This window comes from Oncorhynchus masou, unplaced genomic scaffold, assembly GCF_036934945.1.
Source record: "Oncorhynchus masou masou isolate Uvic2021 unplaced genomic scaffold, UVic_Omas_1.1 unplaced_scaffold_2660, whole genome shotgun sequence".
Taxonomy (NCBI): Eukaryota; Metazoa; Chordata; class Actinopteri; order Salmoniformes; family Salmonidae; genus Oncorhynchus; species Oncorhynchus masou.
In genome coordinates, this window is record NW_027009095.1 from 19,139 (window position 1) to 46,682 (window position 27,544).

Sequence of the window (27,544 nt, forward strand, 5' to 3'; positions counted from 1 at the left end):
TAACCAACAGTATATTTATTAGTCATTTCCTTTCAAATCAGTGAAGGGAAGTGAACAAGTAAACACTTTGGGAGAAAGGAGAGATAAACAGGGCCGCTTGGTTGGTGAGGGTGGCGGTGACGTGCCCCATGCATGCCCGGTCTAGCTGGCTTGTTGTAGCAACCACGGTTGCCACGGGGAAGGGGCTGAATGAAACATCTCTGCTGTGATGGTAGGATGGAGACCCATAACATAATCATCATCACACAGGTGAGACGTGGGAACACTTTTGGAAAAGCTTTTCGCAAATAGTGTATCTTGATAGTATGCATATTGTGTAGACTTAGGTATGTTCGCTGGTTCTAATTTGACGCATGATTGTAGTTTTACGCATGACGTTTAACAGAATTGAGTCACATCTTGATTACTTCTAAATAAGCATAATTCGTTGCTCTTGTTTTGTGATAAAATAGGCGACGAGGAATGGAGACATTCAATGTACTTGGGAATGAAATCTCTCCGGGAGACGCACTACCGGGTCCGTCACACAACGAGACCGTTTGGAGCTTGTCACCTTCACCGGGCACCGGACCCTCACCTGTATCCGAGCTCTCCTTCAGCCTAAAGAGCCTCCGATGCCACGACGGCGCGTGAGTACACACACAGTTATCACGGTTACTTAAAAGCAAAATAAAGCTATGTGTAGGCTAGGAGATGTGGAATAATATAAGTTATACAATATGGGCACTTTGGGATGTTGTGCGTAACAGAGCGACTGGAGACTATCAAGTCCAGTTGTTATATAGTTGAAAATCTTATGATCTTTGTTAGTTAAAAAACTAACTTTAATTTCATACTCCACAGCGACACCCCACGCAGAAAGCTGCGACTGACGCCGGAGCTAGTGACTCCCAGTCCCCCCGGGCCCACGCCGGGTTCGACTTGTGGCAGAGGGCTTGTCCCTCAGGGAGATGAGACGCCGACAGGTCTGGGCAAGCTCTGGATGACAGACGGGGACATATCCTAATGAAAGATTAGCGGTTCCTCATGGCTTGATGACGCTGGGTAGAGTTAGAACGCATCAGAGGCAGAACTATTGGCTCAATCCCAAATGGGACACAGTTCCCGACATAGTGCACTACTTCTGACTAGAGCCCTATGTAGGCCCCTTGTCAACGGTAGTGCACTATATAGAGAATGGGGTGCAATTTGGGACAGACACATTGAGATTTAAATCCAGTTTGTCCAGAATTTAAATCTCTGTATATCTTATGTTGAGCATGACTTTTCAGTTTGTGAATCATTTACATGTGTAGCTTCCCTTTTGATAAATAAATTATTCTCAAAGATTTTAAGTCAGATTTTTTCCCCACAATATTCTCTCTATGTAGGTAATGTCCTAACAGACTCCGGGAACAGGAGAAGGGGAGAGAGGTGAGGACACATGGATTCTATAAGCAAAAATTACAAAGTGATTATCAGGTGCCTACAAATAACAGGCGTCTGGTGACCCCTTAATTGGGGAGGACGGATCATAGTAATGGCTGGAACGGAATGAATGGACTGGTATGGAACACATCAAACACATCGTTTCCATGTGTTTGACATCATTCCATTGACTCCATTCCAGACATTATTAGGAGCCGTCCTCCCCTCAGCGGCCTCCTGTCTGCTGTCTGAATTACATTTTCAATCTTTGTATCATTTACTTTATAGGTTTCTCTCCCCTGCATGTTCTGCTCCTAAAATGGTGAGTATTTACACAGAAACTGAGGGAATAATAATCAATAAGGTCCTGGAGTTGGAACAGAGTGACCTGACTGGAACAACTCTGGGCTCTAACTATATTCAGGAACATCATCATGTGATGTTCTGGTTCTGGTTGTCCAGAAGCGTCTGCGTGTGAAGCTGTCGACCCGGTTCTGCAGCGCTGCAGTTCAGAGGTCAGACCCAGGGGTCAGGGGTCTCAGATGTCAAGGTCAGAGTTCCCCGCCAGGAGGCGGAGCCTTGCGTTTCCGTCAGGGTGACGTGGAGCTGCCAGATGTTGAGGTGAGATCCATTTGCAGTGTTCCAATGTTCTACCCTGCTTCCTGAAGTTTGCCCCCCTACATACAAGTGCACACGTCGGGGAGGAGGGTAGAGAATGATAAACATAGGATCCCCCTATAAACCTGGGGCCCATTTGTGTCATATTAGTTTCATGAAGTCTGGTTAAAAACAATGTATCTCATCAGGCATTGCTCTCTGTACGGCGGGTCAGGGCCAGGAGGCGGCATTTCCCTCCCAGTAGCCTCCTGGGTTCTACCATGGAGGACCACACCCTGACAGGAGATTACAGCAAGGTGTGCAACCTCACATAAACATTTTCACAACGTTGTAAAAAATTTTTTTTTTTTTTTTTCCCCAGCTGGGTGATAGTAGGTTAGGACACGCCCTTGATTGGCTGAATCTGGTGTGTTAGTGCTGTGCTAGAACAATATGTTTAATGTGTGTGTGTGTGTGTGTGTGTGTGTGTGTGTGTGTGTATGTGTGTCTACAGCCACTACTGTTACCAGTAGAGAGAGTGGAACACCAGGATCTTCACTGCGTCTCAGCCCAAACAGTAAGTCCTCTCCTTTCCTCAATCTCTCCTTCCTTCCTTCCTTCCTTCCTTCCTTCCTTCCTTCCTTCCTTCCTTCCTTCCTTCCTTCCTTCCTTCCTTCCTTCCTTCCTTCCTTCCTTCCTTCCTTCCTTCCTTCCTTCCTTCCTTCCTTCCTTCCTTCCTTTCCTTGTTCCTCCACTCCCACTCTCTATGTTCTCTCTATATTCTCCTTCATCCTCTTCATCATAATCATAAAGTATATCCACATCAGATACATATGTGGACTACAACATTGCTTATTGGACTTTAACATTCTGTTTGCGATGGTATCTAGAGGGTAGTCTCCTGCTCGTACTGCTGCCAGGTTTTTACCGTTGCTGTGGTAAACTGGAGGTGCATTTCTCCTGATGGCCTGCAGGTGGCGTCTCTGCTAAGAGGACAGTACAGTGGTACAGTGGGAGAGTTCCTCGTCATAGACTGTCGCTACCCTTATGAGTACCACGGTGGACACATCAGGGTGATGTTTTTTGAGTAAACCAAATAGAGAAATAAACCAAAACCTTGACCATAATATTGATGAAATGTATTTTATTATACATAATAAATTAACGACTGACTGGTCTGATAACTTATAACCTATTGTATAGGCCTGCTCATCTGATTCCTCTACACACACACACATATATATATATATATGTAGAGGACTCAGATGAGCAGGCCCATACAGTAGGTCATAAGTCATCAGACCAGTCAGTTGTTAACTTATTATGCATAATAAATTACATTTCATTAATATTATGGTCAAGGTTTTGGTTTATTATTAGATATATATAGATATATATACAGTACCAGTCAAACGTTTGGACACACCTACACATTCAAGGGTTTTTCTTTATTTTGACTATTTTCTACATTGTAGAATGATAGTGAAGAAATCAAAACTATGAAATAACACATATGGAATCATGTAGTAACCAAAAAAGTGTTCAACCAATCAAACAAATCAAATCAAAATATATGTTATATTTGAGATTCTTCAAAGTCGCCACCCTTTGCCTTGATGACAGCTTTGCACACTATTGGCATTCTCTCAACCAGCTTCATGAGGTAGTCACCTGGAATGTATTTCATTTCAATTAACAGGTGTGCCTTCTTCAAAGTTAATTTGTGGAATTTCTTTCCTTCTTAATGCGTTTGAGCCAATCAGTTGTGTTGTGTTGTAACAAGGTATACAGAAGACAGTCCATATTATGGCAAGAACAGCTCAAATAAGCAAAGAGAAATTACAGTCCATCCTATTTTAAGACATGAAGGTCAGTCAATCTGGAAAATGTCAAGAACTTTGAAAGTTTCTTCATGTGCAGTCGCAAACACCATGAAGCACTATGATGAAACTGGCTCTATGAGGACCGCCACAGGAAAGGAAGACCCAGAGTTACCTCTGCTGTGGTATGATGAAACTAGCTCTCATGAGGACCGCCACAGGAAAGGAAGACCCAGAGTTACCTCTGCTGCAGAGAATAAATTCATTAGAGTTACCAGCCTCAGAAATTGCAGCCCAAATAAATGACACAAAAAATAAGAAGAGACATGCTTGGCCGAAGAAACACGAGCAATGGACATTAGACAGGTGAAAATCTGTCCTTTGCTCTGATGAGTCCAAATTTGAGATTTTTGGTTCCAACCGCCGTGTCTTTGTGAGACGCAGAGTAGGTGAACGGATGATCTCCGCATGTTGTTTCCACCGTTAAGCATGGAGGAGGAGGTGTGATGGTGTGGGGGCTTTGCTGGTGACACTCTCTGTGATTTATTTAGAATTCAAGGCACACTTACTTAAACAGTATGGCTACCACAGCATTCTGCAGTGATACACCATCCCATCTGGTTTGCGCTTAGTGGGATTATCATTTGTTTTTCAACAGTACAATGACCCAAAAACATCTCCAGCTGTGTACGGGCTATTTGACCAAAAAGGAGAGTAATGGAGTGCTGTGGGAACTCCTTCAAGACTGTTGGAAAAGCATTCCAGGTGAAGCTAGTTGAGAGAATGCCAAGAGTGTGCAAAGCTGTCATCAAGGCAAAGGGTGGCTACTTTGAAGAATCTAATATATATTTTGATTTGTTTAATACTTTTTTGGTTACTACATGATTCCATGTGTTATTTCATAGTTTTGATGTTTTCACTATTATTCTGCAATGTAGAAAATATTTTAAAAATAAAGAAAAACCTTGAATGAGTAGGTGTGTCCAAACTTTTTACTGGTACTATATATACATTTATATATTTATGTTGTTCTCCATGTGTCCCATAGGGGGCAGACAACCTCCACACCGAGGCTCAGATCCAGGGGCTTTACTCCAGCTCCCTGCCCTCTACCAGCTCTCCTCCTGGGGCAGAGCTCCCACCAGCCCCCTGGACAGGCTCCAGATCCAGGCGTCAGTGGTACTTCCATGGTTGGAGTGTTACAGAGGTCCAGCTCACAGTCACATTCACCCGGAAGTGGCACCACGCCACCAGAACAGGGGTCACCCATGGAGGGGTCATCGCCACGGAAACTGATTGTGTTCCACTGCGAGTTCTCGTCAGAGAGGGGCCCACGGCTGTAAGAGAACAACACACACACTCGTCTGCACACAAACACACACACAAACAGAGAAACACACACACATTCCCACCCACATGCTGCATGCACCCCCCCATCCCACAAACATACACAACTTCTGGATCCTGATACTGTCTGTTCTCACCTTTCCCCTGTAGATGTCATTACCTGAGAGAGCTGGACAGAGCACTCCATGCCTCCCTCTACCCTCTGCTCTTCTACCCTGAGCTGTACCTGCTGGAGGGGGGCTACAGACACTTCTACTCCTGCTACCCGGTACGGTACATCATTGTAGCGAATTCAGCTTCACCTATTGACAAGGTTGCTAGAGGTATTGTACTAAAATCACTACGAAGTGAAACAGTATCTTCTTCATATTCGATGTCTCAGAGCAGTGAATCACAAACTGTCTGCGTTCCTCATTGTCCCTTGACTCTCTGAATAAACAAGAGCATTGTTTCTAGTTACAACGCAGAGTGTTGTTGACACAACCGTGAAGGTCTCAGCCATGACCCCCACCCCCATGATTTAGACATTTAGGGGGGGGGGTGTATTCATTTCCAAATTATCTTCTATTCAGCCTATTCATAAAAGCTTTCAATGCATTTTCCCTCTGTTCCTCTGCCTGACTGCCTGACTGCCTGTCTGTCTGTCTGTCTGTCTGTCTGTCTGTCTGTCTGTCTGTCTGTCTGTCTGTCTGTCTGTCTGTCTGTCTGTCTGTCTGTTTGTAAGTCTTTCAATCTGTCTGTCTGCCTGTTTGTCTGTCTGTCTGCCTGCCTATTTATCTGCCTTTCTAGGAGCTGTGTGAGCCGTGTGGCTATGTTCCCATGCTCCACAGGGAGTACAGAGAGCAGCTGGGACGATTCAGACAGAAGACCAAGTCACGACTCCACAGGAGACTGCCACTCTACAAGACTCACTGATTGGACACTTGCTTGCATATCAAGTTTCTACGGTTCTCTTTACACAATGGTGACTGCCACCCTTACAGTCTGCTGTCAGATTGGATAGATTGGTATCAGGTGGTTGTTGCAGATCTCTTTTGAAATAAGTTGTCAATAAAGTTGTTTCAATACAAAAAGAATGTGTCATTATCATGGCCTTATATTGTGACATAATAAACTTCCTTTTTCATGCAAGGGACAGAGAGAGGAAGATATGGCAGCATATTAGTAGCCTATAATACATATAAAAACAAGCAATACAATAATAGGCTACCCATAAAGTATCTCAATACTACGCATACACCAAACATAGGCCTAAAATTTCATCACTGTGATACGATGGTCGCCTAGGCTACTGTGCTTTCGATCCACTGATCACTGGCTGACGTGCTCCACTGCGCGTTCGCTTCCTCTGCGCCGCACACAAGAGAGTTTCTGATTGGTCTAGCGCGGCAGGAAGTCAATCGGCATTATTCAGAAGGAGCTTTCAAGTTCACAACGGAACAGCCAGCCTAGGTAACCTCTCGAACCGAATCCTCATTTCATATCAGCCACGACACTACTGCGGGGATTTTCTCCGCATTTGACAACAAGATTTTTGCTCTTAAATTCCCGAAAATACAGCGGAGGTCGATTCAAACGTCACGGATTCGAGATGGCTGCGTACAAGTTGGTTCTGATCCGTCATGGAGAGAGCTGCTGGAACCAGGAGAACCGCTTCTGCGGATGGTTCGACGCGGACCTCAGTGAAACCGGGGAGCAGGAGGCGAAGAGAGGAGGACAGGCGTTAAAAGGTGACCCGGTCTATAATGTTACACAGTATAATGTATCTCTCTTTCGTTCTCTCGTAGGATTAAGACGGGGCATGGAGGGCCATGGAGAGTTTTGCTGACAGATCGTAGGGCAGGCTATTCCCGTTACGCAAGGCGCGGCTTGAGGAAACAGGTAGTTGTGTCACTGCGGCATTATCTAAACCATCACTTGAAGGACTTGCCCGGTGGCATAATGTGAACTGTTATCAGCCCCTACAACCCGAAAGCATGTCTGTTCTCTCTGTAGTGTAGCTGGTCAAATTGAGGTTGTGTTTGGCTTATAGCCTAGCATTATAGCCTAGCCTGGATAGCCTAGCCTGGATAGCCTAAAGCAACTCGCCCCCAAAATAAGGGTGCATCTCAATAGTCTAAAGTGGACTCCTCTCCTTGTCTCCTTTCCTTCACCTGCATAAGTAATATGGTGGCGGATGCCTACCAGCTATTTACTGTAACCTGTAATTCTTTCACCTCTGTGCAGATGAAGGAAAGGAGACGAGGAAACCACTTGAGACTTAAGATGTACCCACAAGTAAAGAACCATATGTGTACGTCACACATTGACCCCCCCCCCACCCCAACACACACACACACACACACACACACACACTCTCTCTCTAAGCCCCACTCTCTCTCTCCTCCTCAGATGCTGGCTATGAGTTTGATGTGTGCTACACCTCAGTCCTGAAGAGAGCCATCCGGACCCTGTGGTTGGTCCTGGACGGGATCGACCAGATGTGGCTTCCTGTCCACCGCACCTGGCGCCTCAACGAGCGCCACTACGGAGGCCTGACGGGGCTCAACAAGGCAGAGACAGCGGAGAAGCACGGCGAGGCCCAGGTTAAGATCTGGAGGAGGAGCTATGACACCCCACCTCCTCCCATGGAGGAGGAGCACAACTTCTACAACAACATCAGCCAGGTGAGAGGGATATGGACACACACACACACACACACACACAGGGGATACGGATACAGACAGACCGGCACGCACGCACACACAGAGGCACGCACACACAGAGGCACGCACACACAGAGGCACGCACACACAGAGGCACGCACACACAGAGGCACGCACACACAGAGGCACGCACACACAGAGGCACGCACACACATCTACAACATCACTGAACTCATATTCTGTTATTAGACATCATGGTGTTAGCCATACAGACTTGGGCTAACAGGGTTTGACTTTGCAGCACTAACATTCTCTTTCCTGCAGGACCGTCGCTATGGCGACCTGACGGGGGATCAGCTGCCGTCCTGTGAGAGCCTGAAGGACACTATTGCCCGGGCGCTGCCCTTCTGGAACGATGAAATCGTGCCCCAAATCAAGGACGGGAAGAGGGTTCTCATCGCCGCCCACGGCAACAGTCTCAGAGGCATTGTCAAGCACCTGGAGGGTAGGTCACTAGGGGGGGTGGGGATGGATAGAGGGAGGGAGGGAGAGAGAGGGGGAGAAAGAACCTCCCTACATCTCAACGCTTACTCATGTTCCAGTGGTCATGCCAGAGTAGTGGTATGTTACTGATATTGTTGTTTTTCTGATTGTTATTGTTGACTTGTTCTTGTTATTTACCTCAAGGTATGTCAGAGGAGGCCATCATGGAGTTGAACTTTCCCAGTGTTTAGTTGTATATGTTACTGATTGTTGTTGTTATTGTTGTTGACTTCCAGGTATGTCAGAGGAGGCCATCATGGAGCTCAACCTGCCTACAGGGATCCCCATCCTGTATGAACTGGACAAGAACCTGAAGCCTGTAGGGCCCATGCAGTTCCTGGGAGACGAGGAGACAGTGAAGAAGGCCATGGAGGCTGTGGCTGCCCAGGGCAAGGCCAAGAAATAGACACAGCGCCCCCGCGTGGTCAGGAGGTGTCGGTGCAGCTAGGACACGTTATAATGATAATAATCACTCACACAGTGTGACATTACATTATCATGTTTACACATAGACAAATATGTGTATATTACACACACATACACACACACTTCAAATACACACACACTCACACACATCACACTATAGGTGGATTTGATAGGTCTCTGCTTTCCTGCACATATATTTTTCCTGCATATTGAGATGTCAGTATTACACAGCCAATAGGAATCAGTAATACTGGATTGTACGGATCATCATAATATGAGTTGATCAAGATTGTTTGAGTTGACCAAAAACACATAGGATTGGGACTGGCTAATAGGGTATTTACAGTATCCAAAAACACACAGATAGGGACCAGCTAATAGAGTATTTACAGTATCCAAAAACACAGAATCAGGACCATCATATATAGTATTTATCTAAATGTGGAAAATGATAGAAAGTGTGCTTTCTACTGCCATGTAGTTTTGCACTGAGTGAACATGTATGTAAACATTGATGGGCACGTTTGAAAAAGGAAACATTGAATATCATTGTTAATTGTTGTATCTCTACGGCAACGGAATGTTATCATGGTTCTGGTGGTTATTGTTAAAAGGGGCAGGCGGACTTGTTCTGTACTGTACTGCTGACCATAGAATTAGAATGGGTAGAATGGGCATCCTCATTCAGGAGAGGTTCTATACTCCTTCCACTCATTCTAATTCCATGTTGTTGACCTGTGCTTAGTGTTCTGTGTGGAATAAATAAAGATTCCTCTTATTATTTATGAGCTGTCAAATGACTGTGTCCCTTGTCTGTTTTACAAGCTGCATATTTCTTGACTTGGCAGAGTTTGAGCTGATTACATGTATGCTGCAATTTAGTGCTGGACTTGGACTGATATAGGTGCCAGTACTCATTTTGGGTGCTGGTGCTGTTTATATTTAGTTGCAGGAGCTCCACAATACTTTTGTGCTAATATTCTATCATAGGATCAGGAGCTCAGGCAGTAGAAAAATGTAGGTGCCGGTACTCAGCTCCTGCAGAAGTCAAGCTCTGGAGCAATTACAACAAACGTGAGCGAGCCTTGCAGCTGTTCTCTCTCCTCTTGCCTGTTCGTTTCTGTCTGACATGTCTGGCTGCACTATTTTCTAATTTGCTCTAAAACCAATACATTTCCATTGATGATACTGGATACATCTCTTGTTCTTTATTCCCTGTCTGCACTCATCTTAAATGAGAGTACTAAAGAGTGTAGGTGAAGGAACGGAGAGAAGGTCGTTTTAGATGCACTCAGAACCAGGACACTTGACTTCATCCGGAAAGCCACAACAAAGATGGCGGACCAACCTTTCCGTCAAAGACTTTAGCTCAGGTCACATCCAATCGGCTTGCGTTCTGCTCTTCTTGAAACATGTCGCCCATGAAGCTGTGTGTTCCAGGTGAGTCTGACATGACAAACTTTTAAATGAGTTGATAATGGCATTCTTTTCACATTTGAGACCATTAGACAAATACGTTAGGCAATATGTTTTTGAAGGTTATATTGCTATTTATAGCTTTCTAGCACGGGAAATGCGTGTTGTGCCACCACATGCTCGTTTACGTTCTGTCCTAGCTAGATAGCTAACTAACTCAGTCTATTTTACTGTTTTCTAGATAACTAGCGAACTAACGTGACCTAACCTAGTGTATTTATTCCACATTATGTGAAATACAAACGCAATGCATAGTTACTTGGTACAAGGCATGACATCGTTTGCTAAATTACGAGCTTGTGGGGTCGAATTAGCGATGTTGGGCTTGAAAAGTACCTAGAAGACATCACATTTTTTAAGTGCCCTGCCCACCGCCTCGGGGAGGAGCCCACTAATTCCAAGCGTTCCATATCTCGTTTTGATCGACTCTACGTGCAAATGTTGAATTAACCCCGGGGACTTCTCATGTCGACTAAATGTCAGTGAAATGTCAACTATAAGGGCAGTGATTTATTTTGATTGTCGTTTGATTTACGCATATGTTTGTCAGGAACTGGGACGAGAAACTCTTGAGTGATTTAGCGATTCTGATGGTTTTTGTCAGACTATTATTATATTCTACTATTGGAAATGTGATAGATCAGCAGGACTCTGTTTACACGAAACATGTCTGTCTCTCTACCTCTGTCTGTTTTTCTGTCTGTGTTGTAATGATAGTGGTTGTCTTACCTACCTTAGTTGAATGCCGTGACTGTAAGTCTCTGGATATCTGCGAAAAGTACAAATGTTTCTCTCCCTGTGTGTGTATACATCTCTCTCTCCCTGTGTGTGTATACATCTCTCTCTCCCTGTGTGGTGTGTGTGTGTGTGTGTGTGTGTGTGTGTGTGTGTGTATACACATCTCTCTCTCCCTGTGTGGTGTGTGTATACATCTCTCTTCCTGTGTGGTGTGTGTGTGTGTATACATCTCTCTCTCCCTGTGTGTGTATACATCTCTCTCTCCCTGTGTGTGTATACATCTCTCTCTCCCTGTGTGTGTATACATCTCTCTCTCCCTGTGTGTGTATACATCTCTCTCTCCCTGTGTGGTGTGTGTATACATCTCTCTCCCTGTGTGGTGTGTGTATACATCTCTCTCTCCCTGTGTGTGTATACATCTCTCTCTCCCTGTGTGGGTGTGTGTATACATCTCTCTCTCCCTGTGTGTGTGTGTGTATACATCTCTCTCTCCCTGTGTGTGTGTATACATCTCTCTCCCTGTGTGGTGTATACATCTCTCTCTCCCTGTGTGTGTATACATCTCTCTCTCCCTGTGTGGTGTATACATCTCTCTCCCTGTGTGTGTATACATCTCTCTCTCCCTGTGTGGTGTGTATACATCTCTCTGTCCCTGTGTGTATACATCTCTCTCCCTGTGTGTGTGTGTGTATACATCTCTCTCTCCCTGTGTGTGTGTGTGTGTATACATCTCTCTCTCCCTGTGTGTGTATACATCTCTCTCTCCCTGTGTGTGTATACATCTCTCTCTCCCTGTGTGTGTATACATCTCTCTCTCCCTGTGTGTGTATACATCTCCCTCTCCCTGTGTGGTGTATACATCTCCCTCTCCCTGTGTGGTGTATACATCTCCCTCTCCCTGTGTGGTGTATACATCTCCCTCTCCCTGTGTGGTGTATACATCTCTCTCTCCCTGTGTGGTGTGTATACATCTCTCTGTCCGTGTGTGTGTATACATCTCTCTCTCCCTGTGTGGTGTGTGTGTGTATACATCTCTCTCTCCCTGTGTGTGTGTGTGTGTGTGCAGGTGATAGGCTATGCAGCACAGAAGACTGTATGCCCGGTACTGGGGTGTACCTACGACACGGCTACATCTACTCCTCGCTAGCAGGCTACGTACTCAGGAAGAACGAAGGAGAGGAGGTGAGACGGGAGCAGCAGAGTACCAGGGTGTATTCATTAGTCACAAAACACAAAACATTTGGTCTCTCGCTAAAATATTTATTTAAAAACCATTTGCGTAAAAAAACAAGTTTCTATTGGACACATTCAGGTAGTTTCCTCCCCATTCCGTTTGTTTCCTAGAGTAAACACTAAACAGCCAAACATTTTGCCACTAATGAACACACCCCTGTTGCGCTGGTCTTTTAAACACAAACAACACTTGTCTTTTCTGACTAGCGCTGATTATAGCTGCTTTATTGAGGGGTTTTACTACTTGTGCCTGTGATATGTGGTTGTCTTACATTTTTTATTATTTGACTAATTTAGCACTCTTCTCCAGAGCGACTTACAGTAGTGAGTGCATCCGTTTTGATACTGGTCCCTTGTGGGAATCAAACCCACAACCCGGGCGTTCCAAGCACCATGCTCTACCAACTGAGCTGCACGGGATCACCTACCTTAGTTGGAAAAAAACAACTGGAAATTGCTCTGGATAAGAGCGTCTGCTTTGAATGAAATGTGATTTATGAGGTGTGATCAGAAGTGTGACGGGGAGGGACGATAAGAGGAGGAGGAGGGGAGTGGCTGGTTTATTGGCATGGGGGAAAGCAGTTGGGGCTGGGTTTGGGTGTGTGACTCATGTCAATGGTTATTTATTGTGTAACATTCCTGGAAGTAGAGAAACCACTCCAGGTTTGTTCACTTGGAACCCCTGAGGAATTATGCAGTGTTGTGGGAACGAAATGTAACATGTTCACACCTTGTCTTTACATTGACACTTCAATTGTGTGTGTGTGTGTGTGTCCGCAGCTACCAGTCATCTCGGTGGTGAGAGAAACCGAGGCTCAGCTACTACCAGATGTAGGAGCCATAGTGACCTGTAAGGTGAGGTTTGGAGAGCTCTTGACGTGCGCGTGTCAACTTCTTGTACACCCTGGTGGTTGTTGTGGACCCACGTGCACAGCTTTTTAGCACCACATCACCTGGATTAAACCGGACAGAATACCTTTGAGGCTTGATAGATGAGGTGCTCTTGTCACTGATCCAAGCTCTCAACAATAGGTGTGTGTGTGTTTAACCTCATTGATAACCACCCTGATCGGTCTCCCTTCCTGTCCAGGTGACCAGTATCAACCCCAGGTTTGCCAAGGTCCACATCCTCTACGTTGGTTCCACACCACTGAAGGACCGTTTTAGAGGAACCATCAGGTAACAGGGATTGTCTTATTACTGTTATTCTCACGGAGTGTCCCAAATGCCACTCTAGTCCCTATTCAGTGCACTACTTTTGTCTGGGGTCCAGATGGCAGCCTATGGGCTCTGGTCACATGTAGTACACTACATAGGATACCATTTGGGACTATATAGGGAATATGATGTAATTTGGGATTATATAGGGAATAGGGTGCCATTTGGGATTATATATGGATTAGGGTGCCATTTGGGATTATATAGAGAACAGGATGCCATAACCTTCAAATCTGATCAAAACTAATCTACTGTTTACTACACTAATATACACAGGAAAGAAGATGTACGAGCAACAGAAAAAGACAGGGTATGTTTTTGAATCATTCTAAAGTTCCCCCACTGTTTGACCACCAACATATTTTACATTGTGAAAATATAATGTTTGGTATCATATAGACCCGCCTGTTGCTGTTTGTCATGACGTCTGTTGCTGTTTGTCATGACGTCATACCGCCTGTTGCTGTTTGTCATGACGTCATACCGCCTGTTGCTGTTTATCATGACGTCATACCGCCTGTTGCTGTTTGTCATGACGTCATACCGCCTGTTGCTGTTTGTCATGACGTCATACCGCCTGTTGCTGTTTGTCATGACGTCATACCGCCTGTTGCTGTTTGTCATGACGTCATACCGCCTGTTGCTGTTTATCATGAAATATCATACCGCCTGTTGCTGTTTATCATGAAATATCATACCGCCTGTTGCTGTTTATCATGACGTCATACCGCCTGTTGCTGTTTGTCATGACTGTTTGTCATGGCAGTCATACCGTTCTGTTGCTGTTTGTCATGACGTCGTACCGTCTGTTGCTGTTTGTCATGACGTCATACCGCCTGTTGCTGTTTGTCATGAAATATCATACCGCCTGTTGCTGTTTATCATGACGTCATACCGCCTGTTGCTGTTTATCATGACGTCATACCGCCTGTTGCTGTTTGTCATGACGCCATACCGCCTGTTGCTGTTTGTCATGACGTCATACCGCCTGTTGCTGTTTGTCATGACGTCATACCGCCTGTTGCTGTTTATCATGACGTCATACCGCCTGTTACTGTTTATCATGACGTCATACCGCCTGTTGCTGTTTGTCATGACGTCATACCGCCTGTTGCTGTTTGTCATGACGTCATACCGCCTGTTGCTGTTTGTCATGACGTCATACCGCCTGTTGCTGTTTATCATGACGTCATACCGCCTGTTGCTGTTTATCATGAAATATCATACCGCCTGTTGCTGTTTATCATGACGTCATACCGCCTGTTGCTGTTGTCATGACGTCGTACCGTCTGTTGCTGTTTGTCATGACGTCCGTCTGTTACCGTCTGTTGCTGTTTGTCATGACGTCATACCGCCTGTTGCTGTTTGTCATGAAATATCATACCGCCTGTTGCTGTTTATCATGACGTCATACCGCCTGTTGCTGTTTATCATGACGTCATACCGCCTGTTGCTGTTTGTCATGACGCCATACCGCCTGTTGCTGTTTGTCATGACGTCATACCGCCTGTTGCTGTTTGTCATGACGTCATACCGCCTGTTGCTGTTTATCATGACGTCATACCGCCTGTTGCTGTTTGTCATGACGCGTCATACCGCCTGTTGCTGTTTGTCATGACGTCATACCGCCTGTTGCTGTTTGTCATGACGTCATACCACCTGTTGCTGTTTGTCATGACGTCATACCGTCTGTTGCTGTTTGTCATGACGTCATACCGCCTGTTGCTGTTTGTCATGAAATATCATACCGCCTGTTGCTGTTTATCATGACGTCTGTTGCTGTTTGTCACGACGTCGCATACCGCCTGTTGCTGTTTATCATGACGTCATACCGCCTGTTGCTGTTTGTCATGACGCCATACCGCCTGTTGCTGTTTGTCATGACGTCATACCGCCTGTTGCTGTTTGTCATGACGTCATACCGCCTGTTGCTGTTTATCATGATGTCATACCGCCTGTTACTGTTTATCATGACGTCACCGCCTGTTGCTGTTTGTACGTCATACCTGTTGCTGTTTGTCATGACGTCATACCGCCTGTTGCTGTTTGTCATGACGTCATACCGCCTGTTGCTGTTTGTCATGACGTCATACCGCCTGTTGCTGTTTGTCATGACGTCATACCGCCTGTTGCTGTTTGTCATGACGTCATACCGCCTGTTGCTGTTTGTCACGATCGTCATACCGCCTGTTGCTGTTTGTCACGACGTCATACCGCCTGTTGCTGTTTGTCACGACGTCATACCGCCTGTTGCTGTTTGTCCTCCTCGATCGTCATACCGCACAAAACCCTGTTGCTGTTTGTCACTGACGTCATACCCTCCAGGAGCCCAGATGTTGCTGTTTGTCACTCCAGGAGCCCAGACGTCATACCGCCTGTTGCTGTTTGTCACGACGTCATACCGCCCTGTTGCTGTTTGTCGTTTCCCTCCTCTCAGGACGTCATACCGCCTGTTGCTGTTTGTCACGACGTCATACCGCCTGTTGCTGTTTGTCACGACGTCATACCGCCTGTTGCTGTTTGTCAGCCCGACGTCATACCGCCTGTTGCTGTTTGTCCGAGCCCAGATGGTGTCTCAGTAGTATATTTTGTTTCCTCCTCCGCCCTGTTGCTGTTTGTCCTCCAGGAGCCCAGATGGTGTCTCAGTAGTGTACCGCCTGTTGCTGTTTGTCACGACGTCTCAGTAGTATTTCCGCCTCCTCTCAGGAGCCCAGTTGCCGTTTGTCCCTCCTCTCGCCCAGCCGCCTGTTGCCGTGTGTCTCGACGTATTTCTGTCAGGAGCCCAGATGGTGCTCTAGTTGCCGTTTTGTCACGACGTGTCTCAGTAGTATTTCGCCTGTTGCCGTTTGTCACGAGCCCAGATGGTGTCTCAGTAGTACCGTCTGATTGCCGTATATTTTGTCACGACGCCCAGATGGTGTCTCAGTACCGCCTGTTGCCGTTTGTCACGACAGTAGTATTTGTTTCCGCCTGTTGCCGTTTGTCACAGGAGCCCGTCAGTAGTACCGCCCTGTTGCCGTTTGTCACAGGAGCCCGTCTCAGTAGTACCGTCTGTCCAGGAGCCCAGATGGTGCCGTTTGTCATGACGTCATACCGTCTGTTGCCGTTTGTCACGACGTCATACCGTCTGTTGCTGTTTGTCAGGACGTCGTACCGTCTTAGCTCATTTTGTAATTGTAATAGACTGGGAACCACTATAACCTTTGACCTCTGTTGCAGGTGGAGACGTATAAAAGCTTCCGTCCTGGAGACATCGTCCTGGCTAAAGTCTGTATCCTTCCATTTGACAGTCTTTCCAGTTCAGTAACTAGGTAGTAACACAGGGACAGTCAACCAGTGACTGATATTGGGCTGGTTCTATTCCCTTAGTGCAGTGTAGCTTTCACCATATTGCTTAAATGTTAAATTGTGAATGTTCGAGATCAGCCAGACAGAACGCACAAAACCACTGATCTATGAATCACTTTGCATCCCAAATAACTACTCATTATGTGATCAAGATGACTGATTCTGTACCTTTCCAAGTGTTGCCCTTTAACCTCCTGACCCCCAGATCTCCCTGGGAGACGTCCAGTCCAACTACCTGTTGACCACAGCAGAGAACGAGCTGGGGGTGGTGGTAGCCCACAGTGAAGCAGGTGAGACTGGTCACATGACAACAACACTGCTGTTCTTAGCCCGGGGCTGTCCTTAACCCTAGGTTACCCTCCTTAACACAAGCCTTGGTTAACTGAAACCAACTGACACTTTTGTCAAGTAGTATATTTCTGTTTCCCTCCTCTCAGGAGCCCAGATGGTGTCTCAGTAGTATATTTCTGTTTCCCTCCTCCAGGAGCCCAGATGGTGTCTCAGTAGTGTATTTCTGTTCAGGAGCCCAGATGGTGTCTCAGTAGTGTATTTCCAGTAGTGTTTCCCTCCTCCAGGAGCCCAGATGGTGTCTCAGTAGTATATTTCTGTTTCCCTCCTCCAGGAGCCCAGATGGTGTCTCAGTAGTATTTCTGTTTCCCTCCTCTCAGGAGCCCAGATGGTGTCTCAGTAGTATTTCTGTTTCCCTCCTCCAGGAGCCCAGATGTTTCCCTCCTCTCCAGGAGCCCAGATGAGTGTCTCAGTAGTGTATTTCTGTTTCCCTCCTCTCAGGAGCCCAGATGGTGCCTATCAGCTGGTGTGAGATGCAGTGCCCACGGACACACGCCAAAGAGTTCCGCAAGGTGGCCAGGGTGCAACCTGAGTACCTGCAGGCCTGAGCAGGGACCAGTGGGCGGCGTGCACCCCTCACCTCTCCAGCCCCCCCGGCAGGGACCCCTTTCCCCTCCTCAAGGAACACACAGCTTCCCTATCTCTGATAGAGAGACAAACTCACTCACACTTGGATTGTGAAAGATGCATTGTCTACAAAGGACCAAAATGTTTTAGAGGTCATGTACAGATGCTTGGACATGATGCTTATATAGTACACGGGTCATTGACCTGACACACACAGAGCCTTATTTTCAGGGGGGATACCTCAACAGTAGATTCCTCCCTCTACAACCTACAGCAAGGCAGCATTTTTTTCCCTCCAGGTCCTGGAGGGCTACAGTAGAGGTGCAGGATTTTGTTCCAACCCAGCACTAGGACACCTGATTCAACTGATCACTGGGGCCTTGATTGGCTGACTCAGTCTCGTTAGTGCTGGACTAGAATAAAAGCCTGCACCTCTACTGTAGCCTTGTAGAACCAGGTGAGAGAGAGATGCTGCCTTGCTGTAGGTTGTAGAGGGAGGAATCTACTGGGCTACAATACTAGCCCTTTGGAAGCAGGAATAAATAACATCCGGGGTCACCTTCTGATCCCAGGTCACCTTCTGATCCCGGGTCACCGTCTGATCCGGGGTCACCGTCTGATCCCATACCCTTCTCCCTGAAGTGTGCTCTCATGTATCCCCCATGGATTTACTAGCATCTCTTCCACCAGTCCAGTAGTATTTTTTAAATCCATGAGGGGTAGTGAATGAGTGCACACTTTTTTCCAGGGGGGGTTATAGAATCAGTCCACAGCACTGGGGTGACAGTCACCAGTACAGACAGGCCCAATTCCAAATCGACCCTTAAACCCAACACGCTAGTGAGTAGGGCTTGATTTGTGATCGGGCCTTAGACGGCTAACAGCTGGGATGTTGAAGGGCTGGAATTGAAACTGTCGTTTTGTGGCGGCACCGTTAGAGACTCATACGACCACGTGGACCTTTCTGCACCAAGTCAGAGAAATGGAGATGTCTAGTTGGTTCTCTCTTAGTTGTTTCTTCTGTCGTTTCAAAACAATACTTCTCGTTTCTTCGCCTCTCTCATTTCTTCCTGTACTTGTCAGCAGAGGCACGTGTTTTTAAGAGTCAAATAAAGTGAATCATGTATGAACTACTCACCCTGTTCCAATGTTACTTCTTCACCTGTTATCAGAAAGGTTCATTTTAAAGAGCCCCAACTGACCATCATTCAGAATGTCCTCTTGTTGACTGTGGAAACAATTCTATGCTGTTTAAATGTGTCTAATTGACAGCTTATCAACTGTCAGTTTTTATCATGTCATGTTCAGTTAAGGCATTAGTTAACCGTACTAGAATTAGCTATATAGTGCTAGAATGCACCTCTACTGTAGCCTTGTAGAACCTGAGAGAGAGATGCTGCCTTGCTGTAGGTTGTAGAGGGAGGAATCTACTGGGTAGCCCTTTAGAAACTACAGGGCCCATAGGCCCGCTGGTCAAAAGTAGTGCACTACAGGGCCCATAGGCCCGCTGGTCAAAAGTAGTGCACTATGTAGGGTGCAATTCAGGACGCTAACAACCTTCTCATATCATACAGCCAGGAAGCATCACATACTGGACCAGTCAGAAGGCAGAAACACACACAGCTCTGCTCTCATTGATACCACCGGTGGCTCGGTGCAGCTCTGTCACACAGTACTCCTATACACTGAACAAAAATATAAATGTGTTGGTCCCATGTTTCATGAGCTGAAATAAAAGATCCCAGAAATGTTCCATACACACACACATGTTATTTCTTTCATTGTGCACACATACGTTTACATCCATGTTAGTGAGCGTTTCTTCTTTGCCAAGATAATCCATCCACCTGACAGGTGTGGCATATCAAGAAGCGGATTAAACAGCATGATCATTACACAGGTGCACCTTGTGCTGGGTACAAAAGGCCACTCTAAAACGTGCGGGTTTGTCACAACACAATGCCACAGATGAAGTTCTGAGGGCGTGTGCAACTGGTATCCTGACTGCTGGAATGTCCACCAGAGCTGTTGCCAAAGATTTGAATGTTAATTTCTCTACCATAAGCTGCCTCCAATGTCAAACGGCCTCACAACCACAGACCTCGTGTAACCAAGCCAGCCCAGGACCTCGGCGTTCAGTCTCCTTCACCTGCGGGATCGTCTGAGACCATCCACCCGGACAGCTGATAAAACTGAGCATTTCTGTCTGTAATAAAACCTTTTTGTGGGGAAAAGCCTTTTCTGATTGGCTGGACCTGGCTCCCCAGTGGGTGGGCCTATGCCCTCACAGGCCCATCCATGGCTGCACCCCTGCCCAGTCATGTGAAATCTATAGATTAGGGCCTAATGGATTTATTTCTGATTTCTTTATAATTGTACTCGTTAAAATCATTGAAATTGTTGCATTTATATTTTTGTTACCAGTCAAAAGTTTGGACACACCTCATTCCAGGATCTCTCTTTATTTTGACTGTTTTCTACATTGTAGAATAATAGTGAAGACATCAAAACTATGGAATCATGTAGTAACCAAAAATAGTCAAAATATCAAATCAAAATATATTTGCCAAGAGTGTGCAAAGTTGTCATCAAGGCAAAGGGTGGCTACTTTGAAGAATCTCAAATATAAAATATATTTTGATTTGTTTAACACTTTTTGGGTTACTACATGATTCCATGTGTTATTTCATAGTTTTGATGACTTCACTGTTATTCTACAATGTAGTAAAAATAAAGAAAAACCCTGTGATGAGTAGGTGTGTCCAAACTTCTGAGTGGTACCGTATATACATTCATACACACCACATTCACAGACAGACACCCCCAAGACCCTGCAAGAGAAAAGGTACACACACACACACACACCCAAATCCATTTTGGATGCTAGACACACACACTCAAGGGTCTGTCCCGACTCAGTCATCGAAGCGCACCGATCGGGTTGTGTTGATGTCAATTGAGAACTTCTTATTTGACGGCGCCGAGAACCCAAGTCCCGCCCCCCTTCCCGTGAAGTCCATGCGGCGCGACTGAGCGCGCTCAAACTCCCCCAGTAGGCCTTGCTGCAAGCTCTGCTGTCCATCTTTAGTCAGCGCCATGTTGGCCCGCCCTCCCGTCGCACCGCCGCTGCTATTGGCTGCCCGCTCTTCTTTAAGCCGCCCATCAACCGCAGGAACTTACTATGTTGGTCGGAACTGTCAAACTGGGCAGTGCCCCACTGGCCCAAACCCTGGAAGGGAAGAAGAACAATGTTTGTAATATTTATATTCGACATTATGATTTGTTTCAGAGAAGAGTTGGTATGTGACCCCAAATTTGGGATACACCTTGGTGTCCTGACATAAGAGTACTGACCGATGGTAGCGGTGCTGCTTTGAGTTGGACTGGACTGGACTTCTGGTCGATCTCATTCTGCAGGGCCAGGCGTCTCCCCTATGGAATGGAATAGGACAATCTTTTATATGAAGGCCATGTTATATAGTACACAACATATACTGTATAGTCCATGTTATATAGTACACAACATATACTCTATAGTACACAACATATACTCTATAGTCCATGTTATATAGTACACAACATATACTCTATAGTACACAACATATACTGTATAGTCCATGTTATATAGTACACAACATATACTGTATAGTCCATGTTATATAGTACACAACATATACTGTATAGTCCATGTTATATAGTACACAACATATACTCTATAGTCCATGTTATATAGTACACAACATATACTGTATAGTCCATGTTATATAGTACACAACATATACTGTATAGTCCATGTTATATAGTACACAACATATACTGTATAGTCCATGTTATATAGTACACAACGAATACTCTTATAGTCCATGTTATATAGTACACAACATATACTGTATAGTCCATGTTATATAGTACACAACATATACTGTATAGTACACAACATATACTGTATAGTCCATGTTATATAGTACACAACATATACTGTATAGTCCATGTTATATAGTACACAACATATACTGTATAACATGTGGTTGGTGATTCTATTTACTGTGCTCCTAGTCTAAAATATGGGCCTCTCTACTCAAATCCACGTGTGCTTCAATGGCTGCACATTTGATTTTTCGACCAGTTAATGGCAAAAGATCTGATTATTGGAAAAACAGCAGAATCACTTTGCAATCACTTGGGAGCATCCCTGACACAGACCAGGACTACGGGCCTCTCTGGAGCCAGCGCCACAAACAGACCAGGCACTATGGGCCTCTCTGGAGCCAGCGCCACACACAGACCAGGCACTATGGGCCTCTCTGGAGCCAGCGCCACACACAGACCAGGCACTATGGGCCTCTCTGGAGCCAGCGCCACACACAGACCAGGCACTATGGGCCTCTCTGGAGCCAGCGCCACACACAGACCAGGACTACGGGCCTCTCTGGAGCCAGCGCCACACACAGACCAGGCACTATGGGCCTCTCTGGAGCCAGCGCCACACACAGACCAGGCACTATGGGCCTCTCTGGAGCCAGCACCACACAGACCAGGCACTATGGGCCTCTCTGGAGCCAGCACCACACAGACCAGGCACTATGGGCCTCTCTGGAGCCAGCACCACACAGACCAGGCACTATGGGCCTCTCTGGAGCCAGCGCCACACAGACCAGGCACTATGGGCCTCTCTGGAGCCAGCGCCACACACAGACCAGGCACTATGGGCCTCTCTGGAGCCAGCGCCACACACAGACCAGGCACTATGGGCCTCTCTGGAGCCAGCGCCACACACAGACCAGGCACTATGGGCCTCTCTGGAGCCAGCGCCACACACAGACCAGGCACTATGGGCCTCTCTGGAGCCAGCGCCACACACAGACCAGGCACTATGGGCCTCTCTGGAGCCAGCGCCACACACAGACCAGGCACTATGGGCCTCTCTGGAGCCAGCACCACACACAGACCAGGCACTATGGGCCTCTCTGGAGCCAGCGCCACACACAGTCCAGGCACTATGGGCCTCTCTGGAGCCAGCGCCACACACAGACCAGGCACTATGGGCCTCTCTAGAGCCAGCGCCACACACAGTCCAGGCACTATGGGCCTCTCTGGAGCCAGCGCCACACACAGACCAGGCACTATGGGCCTCTCTAGAGCCAGCGCCACACACAGACCAGGCACTATGGGCCTCTCTGGAGCCAGCGCCACACACAGACCAGGCACTATGGGCCTCTCTGGAGCCAGCGCCACACACAGACCAGGCACTATGGGCCTCTCTGGAGCCAGCGCCACACACAGACCAGGCACTATGGGCCTCTCTGGAGCCAGCGCCACACACAGACCAGGCACTATGGGCCTCTCTGGAGCCAGCGCCACACAGACCAGGCACTACGGGCCTCTCTGGAGCCAGCACCACACACAGACCAGGCACTATGGGCCTCTCTGGAGCCAGCGCCACACACAGTCCAGGCACTATGGGCCTCTCTGGAGCCAGCACCACACAGACCAGGCACTATGGGCCTCTCTGGAGCCAGCACCACACACAGACCAGGCACTATGGGCCTCTCTGGAGCCAGCACCACACACAGACCAGGCACTATGGGCCTCTCTGGAGCCAGCGCCACACACAGTCCAGCTTCACGCCCTCGGATGCTTCTAGTGCCACGCATATTATTACAGTCAGAGGGTTTTACTTAATCCGTATAGAGCCTTTATATTGGTTGGTGTGTGTCCAACATGTTTAACTGCAGCATTGTGTTAATCAATGACAACAGCATTCACTAATAAGCATTTGTATAATATAATGCATTCATAATATTATTCATAAATAGTTACAGAATCAATATACAATGTTTAATTCAGACCAGGAAGAAATTACATTTCTCTTTCTCACAGTGACAGAGTTGGATTGGTGGACTGGCAAGTGGGATTCACAGGATCCAAATAGATCTAATGGGTCGTTAGTGATCTACCTGATCAATATTGATCTCGAAGGCGTTTCCCCTGGTCTCTGACAGGAAAACCACATCCGTCTGGTCCCTCTGGGGGTTGGAGCAAAACAACATATCAGACAACTACAGACTGATACTGTCAGCGTTTTAATACCTTTAAGTAGAAACAAATAAGAAAGTCAACACTTATCTATTCAATTGTTGGGAGCATATATTCATTTAACAGTTAACTATTCTGTTTGTCGGCACCTCCAGCATTCTGGGTGCGGGTCAGCACATGGTTTTTACAATACTTTCAACAAGGACCTTTCAAATGGCTCTAGAATCAGGGCCACCTTCCAGAGGCAAACATTGTTGACCATTTCAGATAGAAATGTCAGGAATAGAGCCGACATGATTCCTCATTCTACATGTCAGAGAGACATGTTTGTTCTACATCATATATGTCTATCGGAACGTTCCACAACGTTGTACCCTGCTGAAGGAGACCCATGATTTGATAACCTCTTCACCTCTCACCCTTAACCCCTTTAACTCACCTCCTGGTATTCAGGGTCGCAGCTCTCCACCTTTATCTTCTTTTTCCCCTTCGTCATAACCTTCTTCCCTTTCTGGTGAGGGGTGCTGTCCTCCATTTCTGTCTCTACCTCAGAGCTCTTCTTCACCTTCTTTTTCCTTCCCTCGCTCTCTCCGTCCTCCACCTGTTCCACTACTCCTGTCATATCCACCCTTTTCATATGTTTGGGCTTCCGCTTGTCCACCACCAACACATCCTCCTCCTCCTCTGTTAGTGCAGAGGCCTTTCTCTTCTTCTTCTTGCCCTCCTCCTTTCTCTCCATCTCCATGGTGATGTCTGCAGCGCTGCTGGAGGACTTGGGTTTATTCTTCTTCTTTTTGGTGTTATTCTGTTCCTCCTCCTGTCCTGCTGCTGTAGCCTCAGCTCCCTTCTTCTTCTTGCCCTCCTCCTTTCTCTCCGTCTCCATGGTGATGTCTGCAGCGCTGCTGGAGGACTTGGGTTTATTCTTCTTCTTTTTGGTGTTATTCTGTTCCTCCTCCTGTCCTGCTGCTGTAGCCTCAGCTCCCTTCTTCTTCTTGCCCTCCTCCTTTCTCTCCGTCTCCATGGTGATGTCTGCAGCGTTGCTGGAGGACTTGGGTTTATTCTTCTTCTTTTTGGTGTCATTCTGTTCCTCCTCCTGTCCTGCTGCTGTAGCCTCAGCTCCCTTCTTCTTCTTGCCCTCCTCCTTTCTCTCCGTCTCCATGGTGATGTCTGCAGCGTTGCTGGAGGACTTGGGTTTATTCTTCTTCTTTTTGGTGTTATTCTGTTCCTCCTCCTGTCCTGCTGCTGTAGCCTCAGCTCCCTTCTTCTTCTTGCCCTCCTCCTTTCTCTCCGTCTCCATGGTGATGTCTGCAGCGTTGCTGGAGGACTTGGGTTTATTCTTCTTCTTTTTGGTGTCATTCTGTTCCTCCTCCTGTACTGCTGCTGTAGCCTCAGCTCCCTTCTTCTTCTTTACTACCACTTCTTTCTCTGCCTCTCCGCACTCTTTCTCTTTCATCTCTCCTTTCTCAGTGACTGCTCTCTTCTTACCCTTCTTCTTCATCTCCCCCTCTTCCTCCTCCTGACTCTCCTCAGTTGGTTCAGCAGCTTTAGGGATCTTTTTCACTTTCTTTTCTTCCTCTGTTTTTCCCTTCGTTTTCTTGCCTTTCTTTATTTCTATCACCCCTCCTTCCTCTACCTTGACAACGCTGATCTCGGTCTCTTCTGCCTGAGAGAGCTTCTTTTTTTTCAGCTTCTGCCCATTTTCCACTACTCCTTTCTCATCCTTTAATCCACTGTGTTCTGTCTCTAGCTCCGTTTTAACAGTGTTAACACCTTTCTGCTTCTTCTTCTTCTCCTGGCCGCACCCTCCTCCGTCATTTCCATTAGTCATGACTTCCTCACCGTTGGTGTCAGTCCCAGACAACAACTTCTTCTTCTTCTTCTTCTTTCCTTTCTGTTTCACCTGCTCTCCTTCCGTATTCCCCCATTCCCCATTGGATGAAACCTGATCTCCTTCCGTATTCCCCCATTCCCCATTGGATGAAACCTGCTCTCCTTCCGTATTCCCCCATTCCCCATTGGATGAAACCTGCTCTTCTTCTACCAGAGTCTCTACTTTCATCTTCTTTTTCTTCTTCACTCTTTCGCTATTCCCCTGGTTTATGGAAGTGTTTTCTGAGATCTCATCCTCAGCGTGGGTGTCCTTCCCACTCTTCTTGTTCGTCTTCTTCATGGTAATGTGCCTGTTGCCTGTGTCAGCTTGGACCATCTGAGAAAAATAAACATCCCACCATATGGATCTGTTTGAAAGAAGCAGTCACTTCAAAGGACATTGCAGAGAATGCATTTTCGGTTTAAAATGGACACAATATTGATATTGACAGTGTGTGTCCTAAATGGAACCCCGTTTTCTATATTAGTGCACTTCTTCTGACTCAATGTGTCCTGGTCCAAAGGTGGTGCGCTAAATAGGGGATATGGTGGCATTTGGGATGCAGTCAGTGTCATTTTGGAGAGCAACACAGAACCAGATACAAACCAGTGATCTGACTGAAACCGTGGACTGGGACTCTTTGTCTATCTCCCTCTGTAGGGCCAAACGTTGAGCCTACAGGGGATAAAGCATGGATTAAAAACTAACAGTAAACTTTTACAGTAGATGTTGGCTAAAGTACTATGTTTCATAGGTTGTCTATCCAAATTGGCAGCCAATCCCAGCACATGTGGAGGAAGGGGTCTTAAAATCAGTGATTCACATACACTGACTGGTGATCAATTGATAATGATTGTTGTTTGTGTGATTTGATAAATTGATAGTGATTTATTTTATGGTGATCTCATCTGACGTTAGCTACCTGATCAATAAAGACCTTTTCCACGGTGTTGTATCTTCCTGTCTTCTCGGACACGAAAACCACTTCGTCATGAAAAGCCGTCTGCAGAATGAAACACATCCAGTTCAGTTAACGCAGGTAAGTCATACAAAACAATAACATTTAACAGTCTATTTGCCTAGGTTATAATATAGTTTACAAAACAGCTTGATCAGTGTAAGTCAAGTTATGCTAGCAAGCAGCATCGATTGAATGTGTGCATGGGGTGTTAGGGTTAGCTAGCTTGCCATGTTAGCCGGCCAAATAACCCGTCACCGGTGATAAAACACTTTGCAACGGGTCAACACAGCAATTCGCTGGAAGACTAGCTGAACGCTTCATCATTTAATATTTAGAAATGACGGCATTAAAGTTGACTTACTTTTAAAACTCACGTAGAACCGTGTGTACACCAGTGCTGCACTGCTCCCTGACCCGGAAATACTGTCAGATTCTCTTCCAGTAATCGTCCTCGTGTGTCTATAGCAACCAAGCTCAATGGCAAGCTCCTTCTGTTCCTCTCCTATCTCCTGATTCTCTCCCTTCTTTACACCTCGTATTTGTCTTTTTCTTTCTCGCTCTCTCATATGCTGTGTGTGGTTCTCTCTCTCAAAAACGTGCAGAACAACAAAACTGAAAAGCCCATGTGCTTATTGCTCCACTACTTTTGACCGGGGTTCCCATGCAGTGTGGGCAAACATTCACTCCATAATTTGCTCACACACACATACATTTATACTGACTCGACACACATGCACACCGACTCATAGACCATGTATATCGTATGTTTACCCCTATACATATCTACTTCTATAGATCCAGTATCCCTGTACATTATAATATGGTACTGGAACTGACCATGTGTATAGTATGTTTACTTACTTTATCATGTTCTTCTTATTTTGTATTTACTGTGTGTTTTTGTTCTACCTTGTTATTCTCAGATTTACATTGTTATTGATTACTGCATTGTTGGGCTTACAGC

At 46.3% G+C, this 27,544-nt stretch overlaps 4 protein-coding genes across 7 annotated transcripts; 3 read left to right on the forward strand and 1 right to left on the reverse strand.

The window, feature by feature from the left end:
• The first annotated feature begins 172 nt into the window (after nt 1–172).
• Nucleotides 173–6,247, forward strand: LOC135533784 (M-phase inducer phosphatase 1-like). 2 transcript variants are annotated; one of them, XM_064961012.1, is made up of 12 exons: nt 173–249; nt 453–629; nt 844–965; nt 1,371–1,413; nt 1,696–1,729; nt 1,870–2,028; nt 2,214–2,321; nt 2,519–2,581; nt 2,979–3,077; nt 4,873–5,163; nt 5,322–5,439; nt 5,961–6,247. In XM_064961012.1, exons 2-11 carry the CDS (start codon nt 463–465, stop codon nt 5,388–5,390), a joined length of 1,155 nt encoding a protein of 384 aa, XP_064817084.1. In that variant the 5' UTR covers nt 173–249; nt 453–462; the 3' UTR covers nt 5,391–5,439; nt 5,961–6,247. The 2 variants fall into 2 exon arrangements, with proteins under 2 accessions (XP_064817084.1, XP_064817085.1); XM_064961013.1 differs by having other exon boundaries at nt 5,896–5,975.
• Nucleotides 6,248–6,532: 285 nt separating this feature from the next.
• LOC135533786 (phosphoglycerate mutase 1) lies at nt 6,533–9,582 on the forward strand. Of its 2 annotated transcripts, XM_064961015.1 has the most exons (5): nt 6,533–6,623; nt 6,732–6,901; nt 7,563–7,837; nt 8,141–8,321; nt 8,596–9,582. In XM_064961015.1, the coding sequence occupies exons 2-5, from the start codon at nt 6,763–6,765 to the stop codon at nt 8,763–8,765; spliced, it is 765 nt and encodes a 254-aa protein (XP_064817087.1). In that variant the 5' UTR covers nt 6,533–6,623; nt 6,732–6,762; the 3' UTR covers nt 8,766–9,582. The 2 variants fall into 2 exon arrangements, with proteins under 2 accessions (XP_064817087.1, XP_064817086.1); XM_064961014.1 differs by having other exon boundaries at nt 6,559–6,901.
• Nucleotides 9,583–10,141: 559 nt separating this feature from the next.
• LOC135533787 (exosome complex component CSL4-like) lies at nt 10,142–18,400 on the forward strand. 2 transcript variants are annotated; one of them, XM_064961016.1, is made up of 8 exons: nt 10,142–10,225; nt 12,066–12,181; nt 13,013–13,087; nt 13,323–13,411; nt 13,727–13,760; nt 16,670–16,720; nt 17,004–17,088; nt 17,588–18,400. In XM_064961016.1, exons 1-8 carry the CDS (start codon nt 10,198–10,200, stop codon nt 17,692–17,694), a joined length of 585 nt encoding a protein of 194 aa, XP_064817088.1. In that variant the 5' UTR covers nt 10,142–10,197; the 3' UTR covers nt 17,695–18,400. The 2 variants fall into 2 exon arrangements, with proteins under 2 accessions (XP_064817088.1, XP_064817089.1); XM_064961017.1 differs by lacking the exon at nt 10,142–10,225 and adding an exon at nt 10,662–10,739.
• Nucleotides 18,401–19,181: 781 nt separating this feature from the next.
• On the reverse strand, nt 19,182–26,616 carry knop1 (lysine-rich nucleolar protein 1). The gene is made up of 6 exons (XM_064961018.1): nt 26,557–26,616; nt 26,226–26,294; nt 24,189–25,955; nt 23,671–23,739; nt 21,068–21,145; nt 19,182–20,942 (listed from the first exon to the last, which is right to left on the reverse strand). Exons 3-6 carry the CDS (start codon nt 25,953–25,955, stop codon nt 20,802–20,804), a joined length of 2,055 nt encoding a protein of 684 aa, XP_064817090.1. The 5' UTR covers nt 26,226–26,294; nt 26,557–26,616; the 3' UTR covers nt 19,182–20,801.
• Between the last annotated feature and the right edge of the window lie 928 nt (nt 26,617–27,544).